The 26,840-nt window shown below is 35.9% G+C and overlaps 1 protein-coding gene across 1 annotated transcript in view; it reads left to right on the forward strand.

The window, feature by feature from the left end:
• Window positions 1-26,840, forward strand: part of adamtsl1.S (ADAMTS like 1 S homeolog) — a 161,466-nt gene that overhangs the window by 97,981 nt on the left and 36,645 nt on the right. The window contains exons 14-16 of the mRNA XM_041580075.1: window positions 6,300-6,601; window positions 15,196-15,325; window positions 23,084-23,294. Of these exons, the coding sequence (XP_041436009.1) occupies window positions 6,300-6,601; window positions 15,196-15,325; window positions 23,084-23,294 (643 nt within the window). The remainder of the gene's footprint in view (window positions 1-6,299; window positions 6,602-15,195; window positions 15,326-23,083; window positions 23,295-26,840) is intronic.

Here is a 26,840-nt window from a genome sequence, read left to right on the forward strand (position 1 = left end):
AAAAGTGACTGCAATCTCAGCTAATGCCCGCTGACCCGAGTATAAGCCGAGGTAGACTTTTTCAGCACATTTTGGATGCTGAAAAACTGGGCTTATACTCGAGTATATATGGTAACTGACTCATCATCTGATTTGTTACTGGGAGAAAACATATGTAAAACAATGTGGCTTAATAGGCTCCAAGCTCTTTCCTACTGAAAACCAGCTAGGGCAAGGCTCATAAACATGTAGTAAATCAGCCTTATGTAGCTTGTCGTTCATGTGAAGTTAAAAGAAAAAAGAAATTTGTAGCAGAATTGAAGGTGGTGAATTGATTTGTTGGGGAAATGTTTGGGGAAAGTCACTGAAAGCAAATTACACTACAGTACTTAACACTGAAACCACAGTGTTTCTGCAGGGAAAATAGAAACTCCATTATTAAAATGGAGGCTATAACTATTTCCCTTTCTCTGTGATTAATGTGCACAATTTACTGCTTTGATCTGCAGAATTCCCTGCTCTGCCTAAGCAAAAGCTTACAGGGCAGACATTGAAATCTTAATTTAGGCAAATAAATTTTCCTTTCAGTGGGATAAAATCCCTGTGTAGGGCATCTTAATATAAACTGCATCAGACTACAAATGAAGCACATGTGCCTAGCTACTGCGGTACTTAGGCCCTATATATAACACAGATTATCAAGGAGAAGGCATATATTCCAGGGTTTTGATGTTATGTTTTATGGCTGCAACTAAACAAAGAGCCTATTATTTCTTTTCTTTCTTTCTTTCTTTTCATTTTGTTCTACACAGTAAATTAGGCATTGTGGCATTTATGAAGCCCAGTTGTGAATATTTTTGGTATACTGGACTTTCACTTCTATCATCTTTTGGATGTGATTGAGTTAAGTACTGAAAGCTAGACATTTGGTTCAGTCTGAGGAAGTGGCGAGACGCCACGAAACGCGTCAAGCGTGGGGTATATGTCACTGCCATGATATATATGTTTTTAACTATATTCAATAAATGAAGATTTTATGGCTCGGCTGCCGAAATGCTCCGCCAGTTCTGTATTGAACTCACCTGTTTCCATATTAACCTCATTTATACTCAAATTCAATGTATGTATGTCTGCCCAGTCTACAACTTTGTTCAGAAACAGATCCTTACACATTCCTCTCTTCATTCTTCCCCAAACCCTGCTTCTTTAGTCTTTAATGTGTAATGGTCAGTCATTCCTTGGGACACTGCTGCTGCAGAAAGCAGTTAAAAAAAAATACAAAATAATTGTAATATGCTTATAAGCCCTGATTAGTCACCATCATTTCATTGGTGAGAACTTCTACAATTTTAGATTAATATGTTACATTAGATAAACTGAAAAAGACCACCCACTTGTGTAAGTGTGTCTTCCCTACACAGTACATATTTGATGAATCTTAGTTGAAGCAGCACTAGATTTTCCATATGTATAAGAAAATGTAAGTGCAGCAATTCATGGATGAGCACAGCACAATACTTCTGTCTGGGGAATTGTTAGTGACTTCTCTATTCTCATGCTCAGATGTGTGTGTTATTCAAAGCCCCGTTTTTTTTAATGGTTTTGGACAGATATTTCTCAGAATGGTTGTCTTTCTCTAATTGTGTATATTGAAATATATCAGCCATAGATAGATTAGATTCCAGAGTGACTTATGGCATTACATAACTAAATGCAGGGATTCAAAATAACTGTTGCAAATATGAAATCTGTTGTAATTGCTACTTTAGTGGTCTGTAGAAGGTCATTTACGTTGTATTATAAATAATTGAGTTAAGGATGGGGAAGCTGAGATTATTAAAGATGAAGATAATATTGTTGATAATATGTATTTATGACCTGAAAAGGTGAAAAGGTAGCCTTGACAGTCAAGGTTGAATTGAAAGGAACAGGGAAGATGAGGGGGAGAAGAAAAGGTATAATATGTGATAAGGAGTTCTTAAGTTACCAATGGATTGAATCATTCTTTCACTTTAGCATTCCTGACCTCAAAAATACTGCTTGTTCAGACCTTCTGTTTGACACAAAGCAGTCGATTTCTAAAGCTTACATAAAAAATGATGAAAGTTAAAATAAATAAAGTGAAAACTGCTGACACACAATTTACACCAGTGTCAGTCAATGTAAATGTAATGGCTGCCCATTGCTTTCATTGGTAGTCATGATGGTTAAAGCTGTACAATCAGCAGTAGGGTTTGTCTCAAGCCTAATAAAAAGAAGACACATGAATTCCAGCCAAGTGCTGAAGGCATGTTTTCTTTGGATAAATACAGCTGACAGGCTACTCAAATACTGATTATTATTTTGATATGTATCATGTAACAAACTGGCAAATTCATCTTGATCCTTTATAGTAACAAATCAGGTTTCAAATCAGGTAGTTTCTGCAGGACTAAGCATAAACAGAAATATAATTAATGAATGAAATTATCAAAAATAAATGGGGTAATTTACAAGGCCACATAGATCTGTAGTGTGCCTCTATTAATCAAGAGTCCAATAGGGGCATTGGAGCAGTAGAACTTTTTATATTTTCCAGATTCAATGTGTTTAATTTATTCCCAGCAGTGTGAAAGTTAGTTTATGAGTCTGTCATGGGATCAAGAAAATGACTAAGGTCTTCTATGCTACATTATTCAGTTACATTTAAAGGGGAACTGTCATGCTAAGAAATAATTCCAAATTATTTTCTATTATGTTAGTTGAATAGAATCAATGTTACTTACACTATGGGGCTGATTCACTATGGGTCGAATATCGAGGGTTAATTAACGCTCGATATTCGACTAGGAATTGAAATCCTTCGACTTCGAATATCGAAGTCGAAGGATTTAGCGCAAATGCTACGATCTTACGATCGAAGGATTAAATCCTTTGAATCGAACGATTCGAAGGATTTAAATCCAACGATCGAAGGAATATCCTTCGATCAAAAAAAGTTAGGCAAGCCTATGGGGACCTTCCCCATAGGCTAACATTGACTTCGGTAGCTTTTAGCTGCCGAAGTAGGGGGTCGAAGTTTTTTTTAAAGAGACAGTACTTTGACTATCGAATGGTCGAATAGTCAAACGATTTTTAGTTCGAATCCTTCGATTCGTAGTCGTAGTCGAAGGTCGAAGTAGCCCAAAAAATACTTTGAAATTCGAAGTTTTTTTACTTCGAATCCTTCACTCGAATTTAGTGAATCAGCCCCTATATTAAGTATTTAAATTTAGTTTCCTTCAGTCTTGGAATCACAGCAAGCAGGCAGGAGCCATTTTGTGAACACTGTTAAGACAAATTGTGTATCACCGCAAAATGTTCTGTATGCACCAGAATGGGGGACCAAATGCCCATACGCAGTGCCCTACACAATTATAGAACCTGAGGAGGGAAGGGGAAATGTGAGGAGTGCAGTGACATGTAGGAATTGCTTACTTGAAAGTGGAAGTAATTGACTGCCCTGCCTCTATGCCTCAGGCATAGAGGCAGGGCAGATCATATTTGGTTGATAGCGCAGATATTTAAACACCTTTATAACATGTATGGATGTTTTAATGAAAAAAATAATTTATTTTGCATGTTTATGAAGGACTTTCATTTTACAGCTTTTTATGTGTAGGTGACAGATCTGCTTTAAATAAACCTCTCAAACTTGGGAGATATTAAGGTTTTTCCTTGATAAGGAGAAAAGGGTTTAGGGCTTCAGTTGGTGTGCCCTTGATTTAAGGTTTTCTGGTGGGCCCTTGGTGTCATAGTCCGACTTGTACCCCAGGGTATAGTAAATTTCCCTTATACAGTATTGTATATACATTAACACTAATGCTTATTTTTTCACTACTCATCTTAATTTTCTTTTCATTGTGTAATACTCAGGGCTTATTTATTAGCTTTCGTTGTAAACTGATAATTGTGCAGTATTAGTAAGTGCATCATCTGTGCTAGGACATTAGCCTCTAACATTAACATATTTCCCATTTTATTTGGTGTAATATTATGAATATGCAGAGATTCCTGTCCTATAGCAGTTGCCCTACTATCCCGATTCTGGCCTCTGTAAATGGGTCTGGTTCTGGTCCTGTGTCTTCTGCTGTACATATAATTGCATTGTGCATTAAACTGCCAAAAAGCCCATGGAGTTTTAAATGAATCATGCTTGGGGCTTGGGGGCTTCATGTTGGACATGGATAATTTAAGTAATTTTTTCTGATTATTTTCACAACCTAACTGCATTTCTCTGCCCCCCCCCCACCTCTAACGTTGACATAACTTTTACTGTAATTTTTAGTTAATTGTCCTTTTGATTGGCACCGTTATTGATGGTAAGTCATGTTCCAGAGCACAAGTTTGACATCACTTCTAGATCCTGGAATTGTCTGCGCTTTATAATTCACACTTAATTGTTTAACAACAGACAAATCAGCCTGGATTGTTTAAGCAGTACAACGAAAGACGGCTAAACAAAGTGTAATATTTACAATTTGCAATACTGGAGTTGAATTACTGTATGATAGAGTTTAAATTATCTAAAATAATTTTATATCATAAATAAATCTCATTTATATTAATTCTTTCTTGGATTCTTGCTCTACTGACACCTTTGTTCTTTCTTCATAGATTATGTGAACTTTTTTAATAGTTTGTGGACACCCCTGATCACTGATTAGAAAAACCTTAAGTGTTCTGCTGAACCATATTATGTTCAGGACAGTATTAGCAGCTATACAAAGTAGTCTAAGCACAACACATATACAATCACCATTTTTCCCAGGAGCTTGATTCTGCTCCAAATTAGTAGCAGCTGTTCTTCATCTTGTAACAAGATGTGGAGGCTTATTTATTAAAGGTTGGATTTTAGTAGTTTTAGGTTTTTGAAACCACAACTAGGGGCACATTTACTATGCTCGAGTGAAGGATTCAAAGTAAAAAAACTTCGAATTTCAAAGTATTTTTTTGGGTACTTCGACCATCGAATAGGCTACTAGGACCTTCGACTACGACTTCGACTTAGCTTCGAACTAAAAATCATTCGACCATTCAATAGTCGATAGTCTCTTTAAAAAAAACTTTGACTATATACGTCAGCAATTTAAACCTACTGAGGTACAATGTTAGCCTATGGGGACCTTCCCCAGCACTTTTCTAAGGTTTTTTTGATCGAAGAAAAATCGTTTGATCGATCAATTAAAATCCTTCAAATCGTTAGATTTTTACTTCGATTGATCGTAGTATTTGCGGTAAATCTTTCGAATTCGAAGGATTTTACTTTTAAGGGTCGAATTCGAGGGTTTATTAACCCTCGATATTCGACCCTTAGTAAATGTTCCCCCTAAACTCACAAATGCTAAAACCACGCTTGTCATTGAATTTAGTAAAAGATCTGAATATAAAAAGTATGAATGGAAAAAAGAACTAAACGATGCACTAAAAAATATGAATATGACCTAGAAAACTGCTAAAAATTTGGGTTTATCGGACTATTCCTAGCGAAAAAAACCTGTAAAAATCCAAATTGATTTAAAACTGTTGAATAGGATCAGCGCATTTTCTATTGATTTCTATATCACCTCAATAATTTTTACTTGCCAATGTTTTGCCTTAGAGCAAGGGTCCCCAGAACGTTTATACCTGTGAGCCACATTTAAATGTAAAAAGAGTTTGGGAGCAACACAAGCATTAAAAAAGGTTTCTGGGGGTGCCAAATAAGGGCAGTGATTGGCTATTTTATAGTCCCTATGTAGACTGTCAGCCTACAGGAGGCTCTATTTGACAGTACGTATGGTTTTAATACAACCAAAACTTGCCTCCAAGCATGAAATTAAAAATTTTTGAGGCCACTGAGAGCAACATCCAAGGGGTTGTTGAGCAACACGTAGCTCACAAGCCGCTGGTTGGAGATCGGAGACTTCGAGGTTTTCTTGGTTTTTACCCTAAATAAATTTCACATTTGTACAGGTTTTTTAGAAATATAGGAAAACCACAAATATTTAGATTCATGAAAAAAACACAATTTGATTTTATATATATATATATATATATATATATATATATATATATATATATATATATATATATATATTTGCACCTTGTATATTAACTAAAGAATGCTTATGTTTTAAGCATGATCATATGATTAGAAAGCACAATACTTCTATTATACAGTACATTTTAGTTGGCAGAATGGTGAATTAAATGTGTGCCTCGCTTACTAAGATACAAGTTTTTCTGCCCTAAATTATTTTCTTCAGTACTGCTTAAAGTAGAATGAATTGTAAGGTTTATCCATTGATTTTGTGTTTAAGGTTTATTCCTGAGCCTTGGTCCCCATGCAGTGTTTCTTGTGGAGTAGGCATCCAGCATCGGGCAGTGAAGTGCCAGGTTTTGTTGACGTTTGCACAAACAATTGCTGATCTTCCTCTTGAAGAGTGTGAAGGAACCAAACCCAAAACACAGCAAACATGTTACGGTGGGCCTTGCAATGGTGAAGCTATAGATTATAATCCTGAGGAGGATGAGCTTAACTTTGGAGGACTGAAAGATATTGAAGAACTTTATGACTGGGAGTATGAAGGATTCACTGAGTGTTCAGAATCCTGTGGTGGAGGTAAGAGTTTGACATTTGAGATTATTATGGTTAAGCGTTTTCCTGGATACATACTGTATAATGTTAAAGACACACAGCTTGCACACATCTAGTAAGAAATGGCAGCATATAGTTGTTTTCAAACAGCTGAACAATAAATGCTATGAGTTACTAGACCTATCCCAAAAATTGCTCCTTGATACCTGCATCTCCATCCGACATGTCGCGTGCGTTTTGTTGCCGAGCGTTGATCTGATCGTAAAGTTCTAACCTAATGCCACAGTTAATACATTGTTAAGAATATCTAGGTAGTCAAAATTATTATTATTATCATCAAATTTGGCTCAAACTGAGAGATTAGCACGGGAAGAACAAGAAGGGTGTAGAAAGTTGCAGCTATAAACATAAGGTAAATTTATAGGAAAACTTGTACATGTGATCACTTTTATTAAAATGTACAGATTACTCAAATATGGTTGGAATGTGATTAATGTTAGAGTAATTTATACTTTAAAAAAAGGCCATATTATGGCAAAGCGGATATGAAATAAATACCTTTCTATAACCACATGGAGCTTTTGATTGTCTCTGATAATACAACCTATTTCCTGTGCATAAAATTAAAGACATCATTCCATTTAGATGAAATTCTGAGTGGAATATTGCCTCCAGCAATAAAGAGGTTAAAAGAGATTGTACATCTTGGATTTGGACGGATGGATTTTGTACAGGACCTCTATTTCCTGTCTTATATTCAGCCATGGAAACTGGATTTATATTTTAGAAGGATCGTCTTCCCCAGTATGTCTTCCATAAGAGTTTGTTTAATTTAGCAAAGTAGCAAGTTGTATTCCCATAAAGGACATAAAGTCTGTAAAATGTCTGTTACTGAACCCTTTTGAAAATCCACTTTTTATGAGATGTCTTTGATGTCATTCTCTCAGTAGGTTAATCATTTTTCCTTTGATTTGATAAGCCCCAAATCCTTGGAAGCATGGCTTGCCATTCAGTGTTTGCAATACGCACTTCTCACATGTGATTAATTGTGAATGTTCTGTCTGAACTCTGTCCTGTTAGCATACTAGATGTAAAATTAAGACATTCATACACAGACACCTCTTTGGGTCCTGAAAAGTAAGTTTTATATCCCAAGGGAATCTCTCTGTTTCAACTGAAAGATGTACATCCTTGCAAGTTACAGTAGCAGGCACTACAGATGTTCTGTGCATTTACTGTACAGAAGTCAGAAGGGCATATACATTTTGCAGCTGTGGAACAGAGCAGGCAAAGAATCCCATCAACGTCATAGGATAATAACCACTAATGTGGTTTTTATGATAATTGTATTAACTGGAAAGTTTAATGATTTCAAGATACTTTAAATACTGATGTGGGAGGGTTTTGTAAAACATGAGAATAACACTAGAGAGATCATTGTGGATGGGGAAAAGGACAAAAAAAGGAAGAGGACCTTGAGATAAAATCTGTATTATAGATTTGTCCAGGTGTAGTAACCCATAGCACATTTCAGTATTTCCATCTGCTCTCTGATAAAAAAAGACTTAACAGTTATCCACAGAGTAATAGTGCATTGAAAGAACTTAAAATATAGAAAAAAAAATAATTTAGTCCTCCCTGGGATCTTTCTTTGTCTTGAGTGGAATACTACTGCTACTGAAGAAGAGTGACTTTGCTCTTTTAATCTATTTTAAAGTTGATATTTACACTTCACAGTTTACATGCACACGATAACAGGTGCAAAAAGTTTGCTTCAGTTCACAAAACTGGACACCCAACCATTAGGCACCCAGGTCTGCTGTTTGAATCATTTCAACATAGTTTCACCTAAAGTAGTAAAGCCTTTAAATTAAACTGTTTGCATTCAGTGACATAAACACTAATTACAGTTAAAATAAAAGTATGTGAATTGGGTGTTATATAAACAGAGTTGTATTCATTTTTTCTTTTGATTTTGAAAAGACTGCAACATTGCAGGCATTTATCCATATAGTGCAAATGAATGAACTGGGTAGGGGAATATATGTTCTCTTGTAGAGCTTTACTTGAATCATCTTTTTTGTAGTTAATGTAGCCAAAGCAATGAGACTATTCAAGGTAATTGAATTGTTTTTACTTTCTCAGGAGGTTGAAATTGAATCATCTCACATACAATCTTTCACCTTGCATAGGTAACAACCAGAAGGAAACAGTTTGTAATTTAGCCTGCTGCTAGTTGCAGTATTTCCCACTGCTGTCATCAAATATCATGTAACAATTATGCCAATATGTTTGTTAGAAACATTGCAAGATCCTTATTTGGTTGAGCTTGAAGATCCACATAGGTTTTGTCAGATTGCTCATGATTCATATCTCTAACCACCCTTCTGCTTTCCTTCTCCCCCTTTCCTTTTTAATCTCCTATTTGTAGGATCTGACTTTTTTTTTTCAAGAAAAGTAAAATAAAGTAGATTCAACTACTGCTTAAAGGGATACTGTAGTGGAAAAACATGTTTTTTACAAAATGTATCAGTTAATAGTGCTACTACAGCAGAATCCTGCATTGAAATCCGTTTTTCAAAACAAGAAATGGATTTTTTTATATCTAATTTTAAAATTTGCTATGGGGCTAGACATTTGGACATTTCCCAGCTGCCCTCAGGTCATGTGACTTGTGCTCTGATAAACTTCAGTCACACTTTACTGCTGCACTGCAAGTTGGAGTGATGTCATTACCCCTCCCTCCTACAAGCTGCTGTAATGTAAATAGAGCCTTGTCTGCTGAGCCTGTCAATTGAACAATAGGCAGGTATCAAGATAAGCTCCCACTGACACCACTTCAGAAGGACTGAAATAAGATAGTCCTGTGATCACTGCCCCCACTTACGTTTAAAAAAATAAATATATATATATATATACACACACACAATTCATTTTGGACACTGGAAAAAATATTTTATACAGATAGTTTATTATATTTGTTTACACAAAAATGAATGGCAGAAACACAGGAGTACACTCCCAGGACTGATGACAGGGAATAGAAAAAAGGATAAAATAAGGAGGACATACTTGAAAACCAGGAAAATTTAAGAGGAAGTCTAGGAAGGGTTAAAATAGCTCATGAAAAGGAGGCAGTAAGTAGTTAATGTAAAAAGAAGTATTGCAGGCAGGAAAGGAGCAAGGTCTGTGTGAGGTGGATAGCAGAGGGAACTCACAGCTCCTTTACCTCATCTAGTAACCAGTAAAACAAACTAGGAAGGCAGCAAGGAGAGAAAGTTCCCCCCTCCAAAGGAATGCAGAGATCAAACTTACAGAACGGCAGGAGCTTTGATAGTGTCTGTGAGAGGATGGGCTGCTAGTGCAGCTGTAGAGCAGAACGTAGGAAAGTGAAAGTAATTGCTTCCCGCAAACCATGTGACCTCTCTCCTCCAAACATCACAGGCATGGGCAGAGAGGGGAGGGGGAGTGTACAGCTAGATTCTCATGTCGTAGTGCGACCTGGCTTTTCATTACAGAGTGGCTGCCTCCAAGCACACAGGTAATGCTGTGCCTGCTGTTAGAGCAGCACAGGATGAATGTGTTATGAGCAGAAATGGAAGCCCCCATGACAAAATACAAACTAAAATAACTTATGCATGGATTTGTGGATTAACATTTTATTTGCCAGACAGTGTTTATGGATGTGTGTTTTTTATAAAAATGCAAAAAACAAAAAATTTTTAAAATGACAACAGATTCCCTTTAATGCACAACTGATTAAAAACTCATCTAGAACAGTAGGGGCCAAGAAGAAGTTATTTCTAAAGATATAATTCTCTTCTTGTTGACAGATGAAAGGTGAAGCAAATTTTCACTTGTTCTCTACAATTCCCTCTTATATTTAGCCGTGCATTGTCTAGCTTTTGAAACTGACCATTGCTTTATGTGAACAATTTATCTGACCAAAACTAAGCAGCTAGAACCAAATATATATAATGATCAATAGAAATGGCCTGTTTAATATAAATTTCTGGTTTATAGTTACATTTACCTAGTCTAAACAACCTATTCATTTCTATTAAAACTCCCAAAAAGTGCTTGGTGCAAAAAATAAGAAAAAAAATTACAAAGTGCATGTGCAGGTTGCAAAAAAAGAAAGGCTCCAAGTTTTTAGCTGAATCCTGTGGATTCTAGAGTCTTTGCAGAAGCTAGGGAAATCTGCGGGTTTTGACAAAGCTCTCCACAGGGTTTCTTTAAGAAGTGGGCAGGGAGAGAAGAGACTGACTGGCCTCACATCTCTCCTTTAGGTCTTTGGATAGAGCCCTAATGGATCTACTGCACAAGTACAGCATTCCACTGAAAGTATTATAATATTTCACACAGTAGCTACAGCATAGAAAAAAACAGCTACCGTATATACTCGTGTATAAGCCGACCCGTGTATAAGCCGAGGTACCTAATTTACCTAAGAAAACTGGAAAAATGTATTGACTCGTGTATAAGCCTAGGGGCCCCATGTCAGATTTCAAAATGTGAATGTGACCCGGCCGCAACAATTGGGGGACACTGGGCAGGTACCTGTTAAAGGGTCCTCTGTCTACCCCTATTTCATGTTTGCTTCCCTCTGCCACTTCCCCCCCCTGCCCTCCCCATCTGTCGCTCTCCCCACCCCGGCCCTCACGTCTGCTGCTCTTCCCTCTGTCACAGTAAAACGTGACCCGGCCCCAGCAGGACTGTCTGTGACTGACTGTGTCGCCGCCGCCACGTGGCGGCCATGGGCGCCGCCATTTTGGGAGCGAACGCCGGCAGGGAAGGACGCGCCGCCCGGAGCTCCTGGACCTGCTCCGGGCGGCGACACAGTCAGTCACAGACAGTCCTGCTGGGGCCGCGGAAGGAGGTATGACCCGCGTATAAGCCGAGTTTGAGTTTTTCAGCACATTTTGGGTGCTGAAAAACTCGGCTTATACGCGAGTATATACGGTATATGTGTGAGTGCAATGTTATACAGTATCTGCAACAACATTGAGTTTAGGCACCTCGGATCCACCCCAGAGGCACCTCAAGCTTCCAAGTTGCAAGGCCTTTTGGCCAGAGGAATGTTAAGAAATCTATGTGTAATTGGACAGAAGCTTTTTAAATATGGTTTAAGAACAGGGTTTTGAAATGAGTAATTGTCATTGATAATAGACCAATTTATTTATTTTAGTGCATAAATCGCATATAAATGCTACTATACAGCAGGAAAGGGAAAGCATATTACTCTTTGCTCAGCTTAAATTGAGTGCTTATAGACTAATTGCATTTTATCTCTTTATTTTTATTTATGTTTATATCTTTTGTTGGCATGATATGATGTAAATAACTTGGGATCATCCTGGTATGGAACATTATTTACACCATCATGCTCATAGCATCAGCAATAATTCCTTGCCCTGTCTGTGTTTGTTTGGGTCTGCCTGTGTCATAGAATGAACACCTTCTTTATCACAGCACTTTGTCAACTTGAAACAACTACATTCTAAAACAAAGTAAATATATGCATTCTTACCAGAAGAATACATCCATGCCTGAGCTGTGTATGCCTTGCATCCACAATTCCTAATATTTTCCTGTTTATTTTTTTTGTTTTATGATTTTGTTTCACTGATATTTCTGATTGGATTTTTCAACTGTTTACACTTTTTTTGTGCAAAATAGTTGAACATAAAAAAAGTAAAGGAAAAAAATAACCTAACATTTTACCATATTGAGATACTTTTGCGATTAAGTCCTTAACCATGTTGGGTGGTCTTATAATCACTGTATATACTTCCTTGATCAAAATAGCTTTGAGGTATTCAGTTTCACAACTTACAGACTACTGTGTCTTTGGATGAAAAAGGTAGCATTCAAAATGCAGACAATTTTTAGTTTTCTAGTTACTACAACAGTATAGTTAATAACAGCTTAGCTTTTAGTTGTGACTTAATTGGGGAAATTCTGGCTCCTCTCCTTAAGCCAAGAAATCCATAAAACAGGTGAATTCTATTCAATTTTGTTTTTTATTAATAAGAAACTTATCATATTATGTTATGATAGGAAAGGCTGTGATGTAACAAGCAATGCCAATCTTTATTATGTAACAATTGTTTTGATCTTATATATTAAAAATTATGATCTAAAATCCAAAGTTACGCTCAGGGAGGTGAAAGGTAGCAAAGTTGCGCTAGCATTAACTCATCAAGCAAAGCGAAGTTACACTAGCGATGCCTAATTTGCATACAGCGCCAAGTTAAAGTACAATGGACGTATGTGTAGCAGCAAATACATTACACTACACAAGCCTGGGAAAGCTTCATAAGATAAAATAGAGTTGTTATTTTGACCTATACATGTGCCCACTGTATAGTTTAGAAAATGTAGGGGGGGAGGAGGGTACCCCCAAAAAAATTTACAATCTTTTTCAGCCTATCACCCTTAAAAAAGTAAAAGGCGCCAGCGTTTTTTTGGGACTTCCAAAATTGCAACTTTTTTTGAAGCAATCCCTATCTACTCTATTGCACTTCGCCTGGTCTGAGGTGGCGAAGGCAAGTCTGGCACAAGAGGTAACGTTCAGTAAAATGCGCAAGTTAGTGAATTAGCGTAGTTACGTCCCTTTGCCATAGCGCAACTTTGCCTGGCGTAAGGGTGCAAAGTAGCGCTAGAGTAGGTCCACTTCGCTAGCGAATTTACGCCAGCACCCGTTAGTAAATCGGCGAAGTAACGAAATGACGTCACACTGGCGAATTTTCTCTAGCGTTAGCCACTTCGCCCTTTAGTAAATTTGCCCCCTGTAGTCCAGCAACTAATAAATATGTACCTCAGGTAATTGTAAGAAGGATTTAGAAGCAACTTGACATATTTAAAGTTTCTGTAACATCATTATTTTTCAACAGCCTTACCTGCCAAAAAAAAAATTATATTTTCAAATTATTTTATTATCATTTTCGCAAGAATTTACAGACATAGGGGTATATTTATCAAAGAGTGAAGTTAATAGTGAAGTTCCGCCACTAGAGTGAAATGCCGCCACTCCCCATTCATTTCTATGGGATTTTTAAAGGCGTATTCATCAAAGGGTGAACTTTCACTTTCACCTATTGATAAATCCGTCAAAATCCCATAGAAATGAATTGAGAGCTGCGGAATTTCACTCTAGTGGCGGAACTTCACTCTGATAAATTTACCCCATAATGTGTATAATATGTATTGCAGGTGTTTGGTGTAGCATTAACAGTTGGGACAAAAAAGAAGGAAAGGGAAAGTATTTACTTGTCATTAAAGTATTTTACAGCAATCATGGCAACAAAACAAAGTAGTTAATGGAAAAAATGCATACATAGAACAAAATTTTTTACTTCACAATATAATATTCTTCATAAACAATGATTGTATGGGAGATTCAACAGAGATTTGCAGTGTGGATAGAAAATACACACAAGAAATTATTCAGAGGAATTAAAAATTGCATTGCATAAATGTTTTATGACTAATTAGCACATGATAAAACTGTATTTAAATGTAATAGGCACCTTAGATAGTATGCTGGTAAAAAATATGTAAGATAATGTTACAAATGGTGCCATGAATCATAAAACGATTTTGGAAAGCAGTAGGGCAGGAACCACAAGTGAAATGGCATATATAGTATTCTGGAAACTGTACGGATGTTTTTGAAACTGAAAATTGTTTTACTTTTTGATAAAATGAGGAAAATGAAAACAATGGCACACATCAGATATATAGTCTATTAAGCATTTTCTTGCAGAATAGCACCAGTACTGACCCTGCCACATACTTACCCTTTTTCCCATGTGCCATATGCCATTGTCCCACAAGCAGTTTGCTTAGCTATAGTAGGGATGCACTACTTAACTGAAAACAAAGAGCATTTTGTATGTCCTAAGTTTGCCCTGCATATACTTGAGGTAAGCAGCCTCTCACAGATATATCCTATATACCATACTGGTATAGAACAGTAGCATCGAAGCAAGTGTTAGAATTGTTCCTTGCTCTGTCTTCCCTTCCAAGTAAGTAAATATCTTGCTGATTAAAACCAGACATATGAACTCTGCAATATCTATTTTTTTCTCAAGACACATTTTTATTCTGCATTAAATTATCCTAACCCAAATTTGCCCATTATGAAATCTGGTTTTTAGTGCCTTGTTGGTACCAGCACTTTTAATTTCAGCCCCACTTGGCTTTATAGTTTGTTTTCTGCCTGCCAAAAGCAAAGTAGAAATGAAATCTTGCACTTACCCTTGAGCCTCCTTCACGTTATCCCTCCTGCACAGTAGTTATCATTTATGTGGTGCCAGGTTGATGCAAAATCCATGCAATTTCAACTGCATTAGTACTGTAAGGATTTATGTTTCACATTTGTGCCAATTTATTACTTTAGCTTGAATAGATTTCTAGTGTAATATACAGCAGACATAGTTAACTGTTGTGGTCACCCCCACAGATGTAACTGAAGAGCGCTCATTGGTGTTAAAATAATCCCACTTGTTTTATTTGCTCTAATCATCCATAGATAAATGGAGCACACACCTTAGTAGATGATTTCTAAATAAGTCTACATGATTTGTAAGCATTGACTTGGTATGTTTTTGTAGGGCTGCAGGAAGCTATAGTGGTTTGCCTGAACAAACAGACAAGGGTGACAGTAGGTGAGAGTCTGTGTGTGGCCTCCAGGCGCCCTCCACCTCTTTTGAAATCATGTAATATGGAGGCTTGTCCCCCAAGGTAAGTCCATTTTTATTTATTTTTTTATTAGTAATTAATGTGTCCCATATCCATTCGTTTTATACTATGAGGAGAGCCTAGCATGCGAAGCTTGCCTGTCCAAATAGACAATTGCTCTACATTAAGCAGTCAAAAAAGATAATCATATTTGTTTTGTTCATTTGGAAGATTGAAATATGTATGTGTTTGTCTTAACATCCTTATACTGTATTTGTCTAATAATTTATTTTTTAATTAATCACTGGGACATTCACTCATTTATTTCAATATATTAATTGTTGCAGATTATAATTTGTGATACAGGCAGTCAAAACATGATAGGGAATTATAGTAAATATGTTGCCAGTTAGAAGCTGGTATTAACATTTATAACTGCTCTGGAATATAGGCGTTCATTTTGCAGTGGCTCCTTTATGTTACAAATTGTAAAAACTTCTCCACAGCTTACAGACAGCATGCAGGAACTACATAACCCACAATGCATTGCAAGATGATGTTCCGTTCCTTATTGAAATCACGTGTGCAGGGAATTGTGGGGTTTGGAGGATGCAGGCTGAGGACAGATGGCTGTTGATACAAAGTAACAGTAGTCAGCCAGCTCAGCAAAGTAGTCCAAAAGATCAACAGAAGAGTAGGGGGCTAGGCGTAGGGAACTGTCAGAAACCATTACAAATCATGAAAAGTCTGCATATTTTTTTAATTTACGTATATTGCAAAGTTGCTTGAAATTATGTTTACATTTCAAAAGCTTAAATCATGTTTTTGTGGAGTTCCCCTTTAAGTAATTTTTTTATTTAGAAAAATATAATAGATATAACCAGGAAAAATCCAAAGGATGACCAATGTTTTTTCGACATGACCTCAAACTGATGCTCTATTGGTCTAGATCTTGGCCACTTCTGACACAAGTGATTTCTCCTTCTTCAAGTCATCACACTGTTCAGCTGTTTTAGAATTATCATTTGTACATTGCGACAACCAGCTAAACTATATTCAATTTTCCTTTGCATATGGATTTTTAATACACCTTTTACATGTCTACAGATGCTTTGTTTTTTAACAAAATATACCCAACTCCAATTTATTACATACATCAGCTGTGGTATGTTTTGATTTCCAGCTGTACACCTCTATGGAATACACTGGCAGTAATAATAATGGAAATAAAAAGGCAAACACTTCGTATTAACTGAATCACACTTCATCTGATGATACTTGGTCCAGAAATTATACTACAAAACTAAAGTATCATGTATTTTCTCTCTATCATCATCACTTCTAATCAGGTTTTCATTTTTTTTTTAAATCTGGATCTCTTTCACCCTGCCATGCTCAACTGCCCTCTGCTCACTGTATAAACCCAAGGCACACTACAGTTATAATTCACTGTTTATTATTTTTTTTCCTTTTTAATGACACTAGGTGATGTGCCACAGCTGTTCTAGTGACTTACACCACTCCGTTTTGAATTACATAGTATTTTCCTGTGCCTTTAGTTTTGAATGCAGGCCATCTAATTAAAGGACAATTAACATCAAAACAATTTTTTTTAAAAATTCGTTAGTATAGAATGAAAAAAAAAACCACCAAGACAAATTAAACTTTAAAATCGCAAAGCCTTTATTAAGAAATAACTTACTGAAACTCCGCTCCTCTTCAGAAAAGGTGGCACGGCGACGATCCATCGTGCGGCGCTCGATTTCTCCTCCCTGGTTATCTCCTATAAGGAAGGCAGGGAGGAGAAATCAAGCGGCGCACGATGGATCGCCCGATCGCTTTCTGAAGAGGAGCGCAAGTGGAGTTTCGGTAAGTTATTTCTTAATAAAGACTTTGTGATTTTAAAGTGTAATTTGTCTTGGTGGGGTTTTTTTTCGATGTATACTAACGAATTTCTTTTTTTAAAAAAAATTTGATGTTACTAGTCCTTTAAATCTAATTTAAAATCAAAAAACAAAATGTTAGGTGTAGAATCAAAAAGGGAGATTATTGCTATGGGATTTTTAGAAATGTATTTATCAATCAATAGGTGAAAGTTAGAGTGCACAATTTAATGAAGTCACTACAGAAAAAAACACTTAGGGGCACATTTACTTAGCTCGAGTGAAGGATTAGAATGAAAAATACTTCGAATTTCAAAGGTTTTTTTGGCTACTTCGACCATCGAATTGGCTACTTCGACCTTCGACCACGACTTTGAATCGAACAATTTGAACTAAAAATCGTTCGACTATTTGACCATTCGATAGTCGAAGTACTGTCTCTTTAAAAAAAACTTCGACCACCTACTTCGCCACCTAAAACCTACCGAGCACCAATGTTAGCCTATGGGGAAGGTCCCCATAGGCTTTCCTAGCAATTTCTGATCGAAGGAAAATCATTCGATCGATGGATTAAAATCCTTCGAATCATTCAATTCAAAGGATTTAATCGATCAAATGAATTGCTGTAAATCCTTCGACTTCGATATTCGAAGTCGAAGGATTTAACTTCGATGGTCGAATATCGAGGGTTAATTAACCCTCGATATTCGACCCATAGTAAATGTGCCCCTTAAAGTCATATTTATCAAACGGTGAACTACATTGATAAATACAATTCTAAAAATCCCATAGGAATGAATAGAAAGTGAGTTCTAATCTCACACTTTGATAAATCTACCCCTTAAAGCAGTGATCCCCAACCAGTAGCTTGTGAGCAACATGTTGCTCCCCAACCCCTTGGATGTTGCTCCCAGTGGCCTCAACGCAGATGCTTATATTTGAATTCCAGGCTTGGAGGCAAGTTTTGGTTCTATAAAAACCAGGTGTACTGTCAAACAGAACCTCAATGTAGGTTGACAATCCACATAGCGGCTACCAAATGGTCAATCAAAGAACTTATTTGGCACCCCAAGAACATTTTTCATGCTAGTGTGCTCCCAACTCCTTTTACTTCTGCTCACGGGTTCAAAAGGTTGGGGATCCCTGCCTTAAAGTATGGTACACCTTTCTAGTCCTTTTGTTTGCGCTGACACATGTACACACACTAAAACGTATTGCTCAGCAGAAAAGAACCTATAAAAAATACCCTTTAAATAGGAACAGAATTTGGAAAGTGTTTTTAAACAGACATCCACCGCATACAGAAATAGAAGAACAAGCAATTCAATCACTCAGCGTGGGTTACTGTGTGAAAAGAATTTGTGAGATGTGTGAGTGGAGGAAGGGGGGAATAATGTGTGAAATGAAAGCCAGATGGCTGGAAATGAAGAAATGCCAGGCGTTTTCTACAGCTTTATTCTCTTTCTCGTGTACTTTTTTTTTTAATAAAAATGATTTTTCCCTTTTTCTTGGAGCAGGGAATTTCAGAAGTCCATAATTAATGAAGAGCAGGGAACGAAGGCTTCTGTACTGTCAGGAATAGTGTGGGGAGTCTCCTCCCTGCTCATAGGGTAATGCCAGTTAGACTTTCTTAAGATATTTACCCCAGATGAGAAAAAGGCAGAAGAAAGTCAGGGCTCTTAAATTTGTAGCAAGCTAATTGGGCTGATGATGTGATAAAGCAGATGAAAGAATCCTTAGCAACCTTACCGTGCCTAGGATTCCACATAAAATTGCAATCCTAAAAGTTCTAGAAAAACTTAACTCTGCTGCATTTGAGGATATCTATGGATACACATCTTGTATGAATAAAAAATGATATTAAAATATATATTCATATGTTAAGGTCAAGGGTGCACATTTAACACATGTGTTTCCCTCAGCAAATATAGGACAATATAGTATAGTTTTTCATACTTTATTTATTATCTAAAGACAATGTACATTATTTCTTCATTTGCTTGGGAAAGCTGCATTTAAATGTAGGCCGGCGCAGCTGCTATTAAATGGACTTTAACATGTTTATATAGGCTATTTTATATCTTTGTTTGATGTAATGCTTTTGGAAGATATGTTTTATTTAGGCTTTATTGTAAATTATACATGTATATTTTTTTTAGTAACTTTTGGTTGTGGTGAGTAATTTTGCCTCTATTCCTTGTTTATTTGTTTTGCCTCTTTTCTTTATTTGATCTGTATAATAACCTTGTCATTAACCTATATAACTTGTGCAGCAGTGGAGTTCCAGCAAAGGGCATTATAGCAGAAAGTCAGTTGACAAACACCATAACCTGTTTTTTTATGGTTATTACATAAGTTGACACTCTCCTTTACATACTGAATTTTACATCTAGGCACCGTTCAAACAAGCCTGATCAGTTCAGGCTAATACTACCCCTACTCTGACCTCCACTTATCTACCCATTTCCTGAATATTTTGACACTACATCATAATGTTTTTAAGGATGTAATACTAGCTTACTTGCTTATCTATAGGGAGTGATTTTTTTTTTTTTAATTCAGGCAAGTTTATTGAATGAAAACAGAAGCGCCAGCACATTTACATGTAAGTTTTCGTGTACAATTGTACATTACATTGACAGGTTACATATTGTGAAGATACTAGAAACTAGTCGGTTTTATATATTCACATTACCAGATTTATCATAGCCTAGCATTTGAGTAGCATTGACCATCAATTTTCTTTTCCCTTATGTTAAATCTATGGAGTCATAACAGTAAGCTCCAGCCATTTACCCCAATTTTTTTTGAACTTTTGAGAAGAACCTCTGGCTTTGTATATTACATTTTCCATTGTAGATAAATTATTGTCTTCAAGCCATTGCCATTGTGGACATGGAGGAGGCACATATAGAAGTTGCATGCAAAACAACCGCAAGATCTTTATCAATGTAGTAACACAGTGGTGTACAGTTTAGTTAAATATGCAGACTAATTTTTCTCCTAATAATTTGTGTAATAATAAAGTGATATTCATAGACCTTTTTACTTATTACCAGTTAAGAGGTCTGTGAATTACTGTTTTAGAAAACAGTATAGAGAATTGCCTCCAATGAAAGGTTAATTAAAGAATGACGTTTGCCAAAGTGATCTACTAATGCCTACTAATGGGATTCTAACCCACAGGCCAAGCACCACTTCTGTAAGCAATAATAACCAATCATCTTTTGGCTTTAATCATTCTACTACCGTTATAATCAAGGTTGCTACGTTACTGTTAGAAGCAATGTTGCACCATGTCTCTGTGTAGCAAAGACTTTCTGTTCCCATTCACTACACATCATTCTACTTGGCACAATCTATCCAGGCCTGGCTTGTGGACCACTTTTTGTACACAAAAGTGGTACGGTTGGGAACATCAGAGGCATTACATATAGGGGCAGAATTATCAAATATCTAATTAGATTTTTTCCACTACTCAATTTTTTTTTGCACCCAAACTCACACATTTGAGTTATATTTGGAAAACTCGGATGTCTGGTATTTAATAAGCAAAAAAAAATTAGAATGTAAAAATTCTACATCTAAAAGCTGGCAAAGTCATGTAGAAGTCAATGGGAGTTCTAGTACTAGTCAATGTTCACGTTTTTGGTTGATTTGAGGGTTTTTATCCGATAACTCAACCAACAGTTTTGGGACATAAACTCGATCATCTGTCGTTTTTCATTTGAGTTTTTGACATTTGGGGGCCGATTCACTAACTTCGAGTGAAGGATTCGAAGGTAAAAAACTTCGAGTTTTTTTTGGGCTACTTCGACCATCAAATGGGCTACTTTGACCTTCGACTACGACTTCGAATCGAACTATTCGAAGTAAAAATCGTTCGACTATTCGACCATTCAATAGTCGAAGTACTGTCTCTTTAAAAAAAACTTCGACCCCCTAGTTCGCCATCTAAAAGCTACTGAACTCAATGTTAGCCTATGGGGAAGGTCCCCATAGGCTTGGCTAACTTTTTGATCGAAGGATATTCCTTCGATCGTTGGATTAAAATCCTTCGAATCGTTCGATTCGAAGGATTTTATCGTTCGATCGAAGGAATTATCCTTTGATCGTTCGATCGAACTATCTGCGCTAAATCCTTCGACTTCGATATTCGAAGTCGAAGGATTTTAATTCCTAGTCTAATATCGAGGGTTAATTAACCCTCGATATTCGACCCATAGTGAATCGGCCCCTTGGATTTTTTCAGAAATACCCAAACATTCGAAATTCAAGTTTATTTGAGAAAACCCTTATGCGGCTCACAAATTAAATTCTTGATGTATACAGTATGCCCTATACTGTAGATTTTGATTATGCTGTAAGGCAGGGCGAGAAAATTATTTTGATATGATATGGGTCAGGACTGTAAATAAAACTTTTAAAAAAAAGTTAAAGGGTGGTTGACATTTGAAATATAATTTCTCTTTATCTCTCTTTTGTGGTTTTGGGCATCAAAAAATTTGTATGATTCGGATTTTTTACCAATTTAATTAACTTTTTAACCCCACAAGAAATTTTCTGTAAAATTTATTGACAAAGGGGGGGGGGGGTCAGTGCGTTGGTCGGATTCGGTTTCAGAAATTAGTGAGAACTTTTCGAATATTGATAACCCCCTAAGTATGCTGAAAGTTTCTACTAATAGATGCCAAACTACACGAGGACACTTGATTTTTTAAGCAATTACCTATACTATGACAATTGATTTAGGCACGTACATAGTTTATAAATAATATTTCTAAATTAATTATTAATTCATTCTTGTAGTCCGATTTTTTTACATCGACGTTTATAGGGAAAAGGCTCCGATGGTGTTAAAATTCCAAATAAAAAAAGTACTCCAACTCAGTCCTACTGAGTTAACGTAGAAGTGAAGGGCAGATGTTTCGTCCTGATCTGCATCTGGGTTTTGTTCAATAATCGGAAGATTATGTGGATTTCGGGCGTCAAATCCGAGAAAACCGGAGGTTTTGGACGTGAAACCCGAAAAAATTGCATGTTTCGGCGACAAATCCGAAAAAATTGTAGATTCATATATTATTCACGATAAAAAAAGAGGGGAAAAGTTTGTGCAGATTTGGTTGGAGTAGATTTCAGAAAATAGTGGTAACTTTTCGGATTTTGATGAATAACGCCCTTAGATTTCAGTTGCTCTCTTCAAGACTGTGAAACTAACCCAAAATTAACTGAAGGAATTGTTGTTTGATAAAACTTGAACATCCCTGATATAATATGCCACCCGAGTTCCCTGATCTATATGATGCCATGGTGTCACATGTAAATAAGTTTCACAATTTAAAAATGTCTTTTAAATGTTCTATTTATCCTGCTTCAACAGTAATATAGAAGAATATAAAGATCTGCTTTACAGTTCAGTAGCCAATATGAAATATAGAAACAGTATACTTAGCTTGTTCACATATATACATATGTACTCGAATGAGTCTATTAAGTGATCTATCTGGTGATGTTACAAAAGTAAGAATCAATTGTAAAATCCATATTTTATACTATACATATTATACATATGGCATATTATGTATCATATACACTGTATAGGGTAATGTAAAAAAAGGTCTTACGTTTGCCCCCCACATCTAGACTCCTATCAGCCAATCAAACTGCTGACCAATAAATACTACCCACTGACTACTTTCTATGGGTTACTAGACAAGTAAACAAATTATAGCCTCATGTATTATGCAGGAATATTGTCCTTACTGATATGTCTACAACTTCATGGGCCTGGATCATATATGACATATACAGTACATGTTGACATATTATTATAGATGATTTATTCCAAATGTTTGCATACAGTGTTGATAAAGTCATATACTGCTATGCACAAACACAACACTAGCATTTACCGTGTGTTTTTGTTTTCTTTTACTAGGTGGGAGATTGGAAACTGGAGCACTTGCAGTCTGACCTGTGGGGTGGGTCTGCAAACCAGAGATGTATTTTGCTCTCATCTCCTGTCAAGAGAGACAAATGAAACTGTAGCCTTGGGAGATGATTTTTGCAGGCAACCAAAGCCTACCTTAGTTCAAGCCTGCAATCGCTTTGATTGCCCACCAGCATGGTACTCTTCAGAATGGAAGCAGGTGATGCGAATATCTGTCTTATATGAGTAAGATAGAAAACTCTCATGCATAGGTACAAATACATGTGAAACAGATAAATGCGCATGAATGGTTGTGTGAGTGATTTTGATGTGTATTTATATACAGTACATACTGAGAATGAGTTTGTATTTGAGTGACCCTGACTGTAATGAATGGCATAAAGGCAAAATGACACGCACCATCTCTGAATTATATTTAATTATATTTGTAGGGTTGGGGACACATGGTGACCTCCTCACAGTATAGTGTACATAGTTGCTTCCATGGCTCATATTTTTGCATAAAATGGAAATCTAATATTTGGAGCCACTTTTTCCCACCAATATTTTCCATTCTGTAATACATATGTTCTTCATTATGCTGAGCATGCAGTAGAGAGAATCCTTTTGCATGGCACAAACCCCTTCATCTATTCACGCTCTTTCATTATAGCGCATGTATAACCATCGATGTTCATAACTTATTTTGCTACAATTGCTCCTATAAATCTTTTACAAGAAGCAAAATAGCAGAATATGTATTCGCACTTGCGTCTTTCTTTTTTTTTTTTTTTTGCCCTTTGTTGCTGCAATGGCTTCACCACGAACAGGTGAAAGATCACATTTTAACTGATTTCACTACAAAGAGCTTTAAATGAAATTTTCATCCCCTAGTAATAAATGGGAGGATGAATAGGAGGAAATACATGTAAAAGCCCATCTATTTCTTGGCTTGGGAGTTTATTACAATCAAAGCTTATAGCTTTCAGGATGATAAAGAAGAAGCCATATAAGTTCAAAACCTGTATTTATTTTAAAGATTGTTATTTTGTGGCCATTTGCTCTGCAGAAAGGGTTTATCTTGTTTTCAGAAGCCTTTTATATTGTGGAATGCAGTGCCAGACATTTACACAAAGTAGGAGAAAAGAAATGGCGTAACCCTCTTGCACACTACCAGGAATAACATGTGCAGCTCACTCTGCTAGCATGGGCATGGCAGCTGTGTAGCAGGAAAAAATGATATACCTTCAATAAAGCAACTTTGCAATAAATAATATTTTATTGCATCTTTAATATACCCCATTGGAGGCAAAATAATTATTATTATATATAATTCAATCCAGAGAAGTGCAATAAAATAGATGTACTTTGATATTTCATTCTGTACGAGTAATGCTAGCGGGACGTGTTTATATGCTCAATAGTATTAGAAATAAACATTTAAATTAAATATCCATATAACCTAACAATTCTTTTTACCATGCCTTCAAAATAAACAATATATTTTAAATAGAACTTTATCAGCAATGCAACAACACAGTGCAGTGGCAGGATAGATTACAAACTTATTATAAAGCCATTTCAGTCACACACCTCATTATCATTCCATGTCATCCATAGTTAGGTTTTGGCATATCTCCAGTCCATCTCCAAACCCCACAGACCTTCATGTAAGAAACTTCCTTTTTCAGGATTAGAGATGCTTTAAAGGTATGCTAACAGGTGTTAAACAAAAATCCTACCATCCCTAATCTGGGAATATGAGGAAGGAACGTGTTTATCTGCAACTGCAATGAGTCCCTGTTGTATCCCAGTGTTATGGAAATGTTTTTATTTCCAGCAAAACAGTTATTATAACAAGTCAAATTTCCTTGGCAAGCAAATTTTTGATTTTTATTATATAGGAAATGATCCCCTGTAGCATGAATCAATTTCATACTGGCTTAACTCCAAAACAAATTCTATAGTATCATCTCACTTTGAAATAATACATGATTAGGACCTGTCTGTAATAAAACATTAACAAGTCATTTGTGTTTTTATTTAGTTTTTTTGTTAATTTTCAGGATCTGCTTAAAATCATAGTACTGACTATAACATTATGAAAACTGGTTTGTGTATTCCTAGAATAGTCCAGCCATCTTAAATAGATAATAAGGAGTATTTTTTTAGGTACGGGATCCGTTATCTGGATACCCGTTATCCAGAAAGCTCTGAGCTACGGAAAGACAATTTCCCATAGACTCCACTTTATTCAAATAATCCAAATTCTTAATGTCCTATTTCTTTGTAATAATAAAACATTACCTTGTACTTTATCCCAACTAAGATATAATTCATCCTTATTGGAAGCAAAATCAGCCTATTGGGTTTATTTTATCTTTAAATGATTTTCTAGTGGACTTAAGGTATGACAATCCAAATTACTTAAGATCTGTTATCCAGAAAACCCCAAGTCCTAAGCATTCTGGGCAATAGGTGCCATACTTGTATATTCATTTATAAATAATGTTTAAGCTTGTTTTATATTGGTTAAAAATTCTAGGAACATGCCAATATTTTCTTATTTTGCATAAACTTTTATTTCATTTATTGAAGAGCAGTATTGTCATTTGTTTACCCTAAATTGAAATACTTTCAGAAAGTTTACAAGCAAAAGTGCTTGTAATTTAAATTTTTAATATTTGTAGTTCTGCATTGCTTGCTTGTTCATTTACATCCTAGTAAAAGTCTTCTTTTTTTGCAGGAAACAAATGTCATTTTTATTCTCAAATGTTTCTTAAAGTAATTGTTAAAATTACCTATAAAGGGTAATGCGGTTTATAAACTTAATAAAAGAAAAGACTCATAGAGGTTATTTTATGTAAAAGTGTATTCCCATTTAGTAAAACATAACCTGATTTAAGGCAAAAATAAACGAGTGGGTCCATTCACATCTGTTTTTTACAAAAAAAACTATTCGGCTTACAGATTTAACTACTGATAAAAAAACGTTTAGTCCATATCCATTAACTGTCATGTGTCACATAGTGAAATGAGCTTGTTTTACTGTTGTGCCATTATACTTAGTTGAGGTGGTTTGGGTAATTCCAAATGTTCCAGTTTGGCTGAGGTCCCGTTGATTGCATAGTTATTCCTTACCAATTGACTCTTTCTAAAAATAAAATTACAATGTAAAATGTTCTTAAGGTTGCATAAAAAACACACCTTATGTTATCTATCAGGTATTGTCCATGATGGCCAAAAAAGCATTGATTTTTGTGTTCGACTCATAAGAGCCAAGGTGTGTGTTTTTCCTAATATGAGTGGTTGCCAGTGCCAAATTAATGTTCCATTATTATAATCCAGAGGGATTATAAAAAAAAAAAATCTTTATAAATTTCTGTCTCTCTTACTTCCTAATTATGAAAGTAAAAAATAATTGATATTTTGCAATTAGAATGACCTAACTGTACAGCCAATTGAAGGCTTTGGGAAACCAAAGTAGTATCCCCTTTAAATCAAGTTAGACTGTATTTACTAATTTCATATTTCTCATAAAAAACACACCTTATGTTATCTATCAGGTATTGTCCATGATGGCCAAAAAAGCATTGATTTTTGTGTTCGACTCATAAGAGCCAAGGTGTATGTTTTTCTCAATATGCTTGGTTGCCAGTGCCAAATTAATGTTCCATTGGTTGTTATTGATAGACTGTGTGAGTTCAATGGGCAATCCAACTGCAATCCAGAGGGATTATAATAAAAAAAAATCTTTCTAAATTTC

This window comes from Xenopus laevis, chromosome 1S (assembly GCF_017654675.1).
Source record: "Xenopus laevis strain J_2021 chromosome 1S, Xenopus_laevis_v10.1, whole genome shotgun sequence".
NCBI classification, from domain to species: Eukaryota; Metazoa; Chordata; class Amphibia; order Anura; family Pipidae; genus Xenopus; species Xenopus laevis.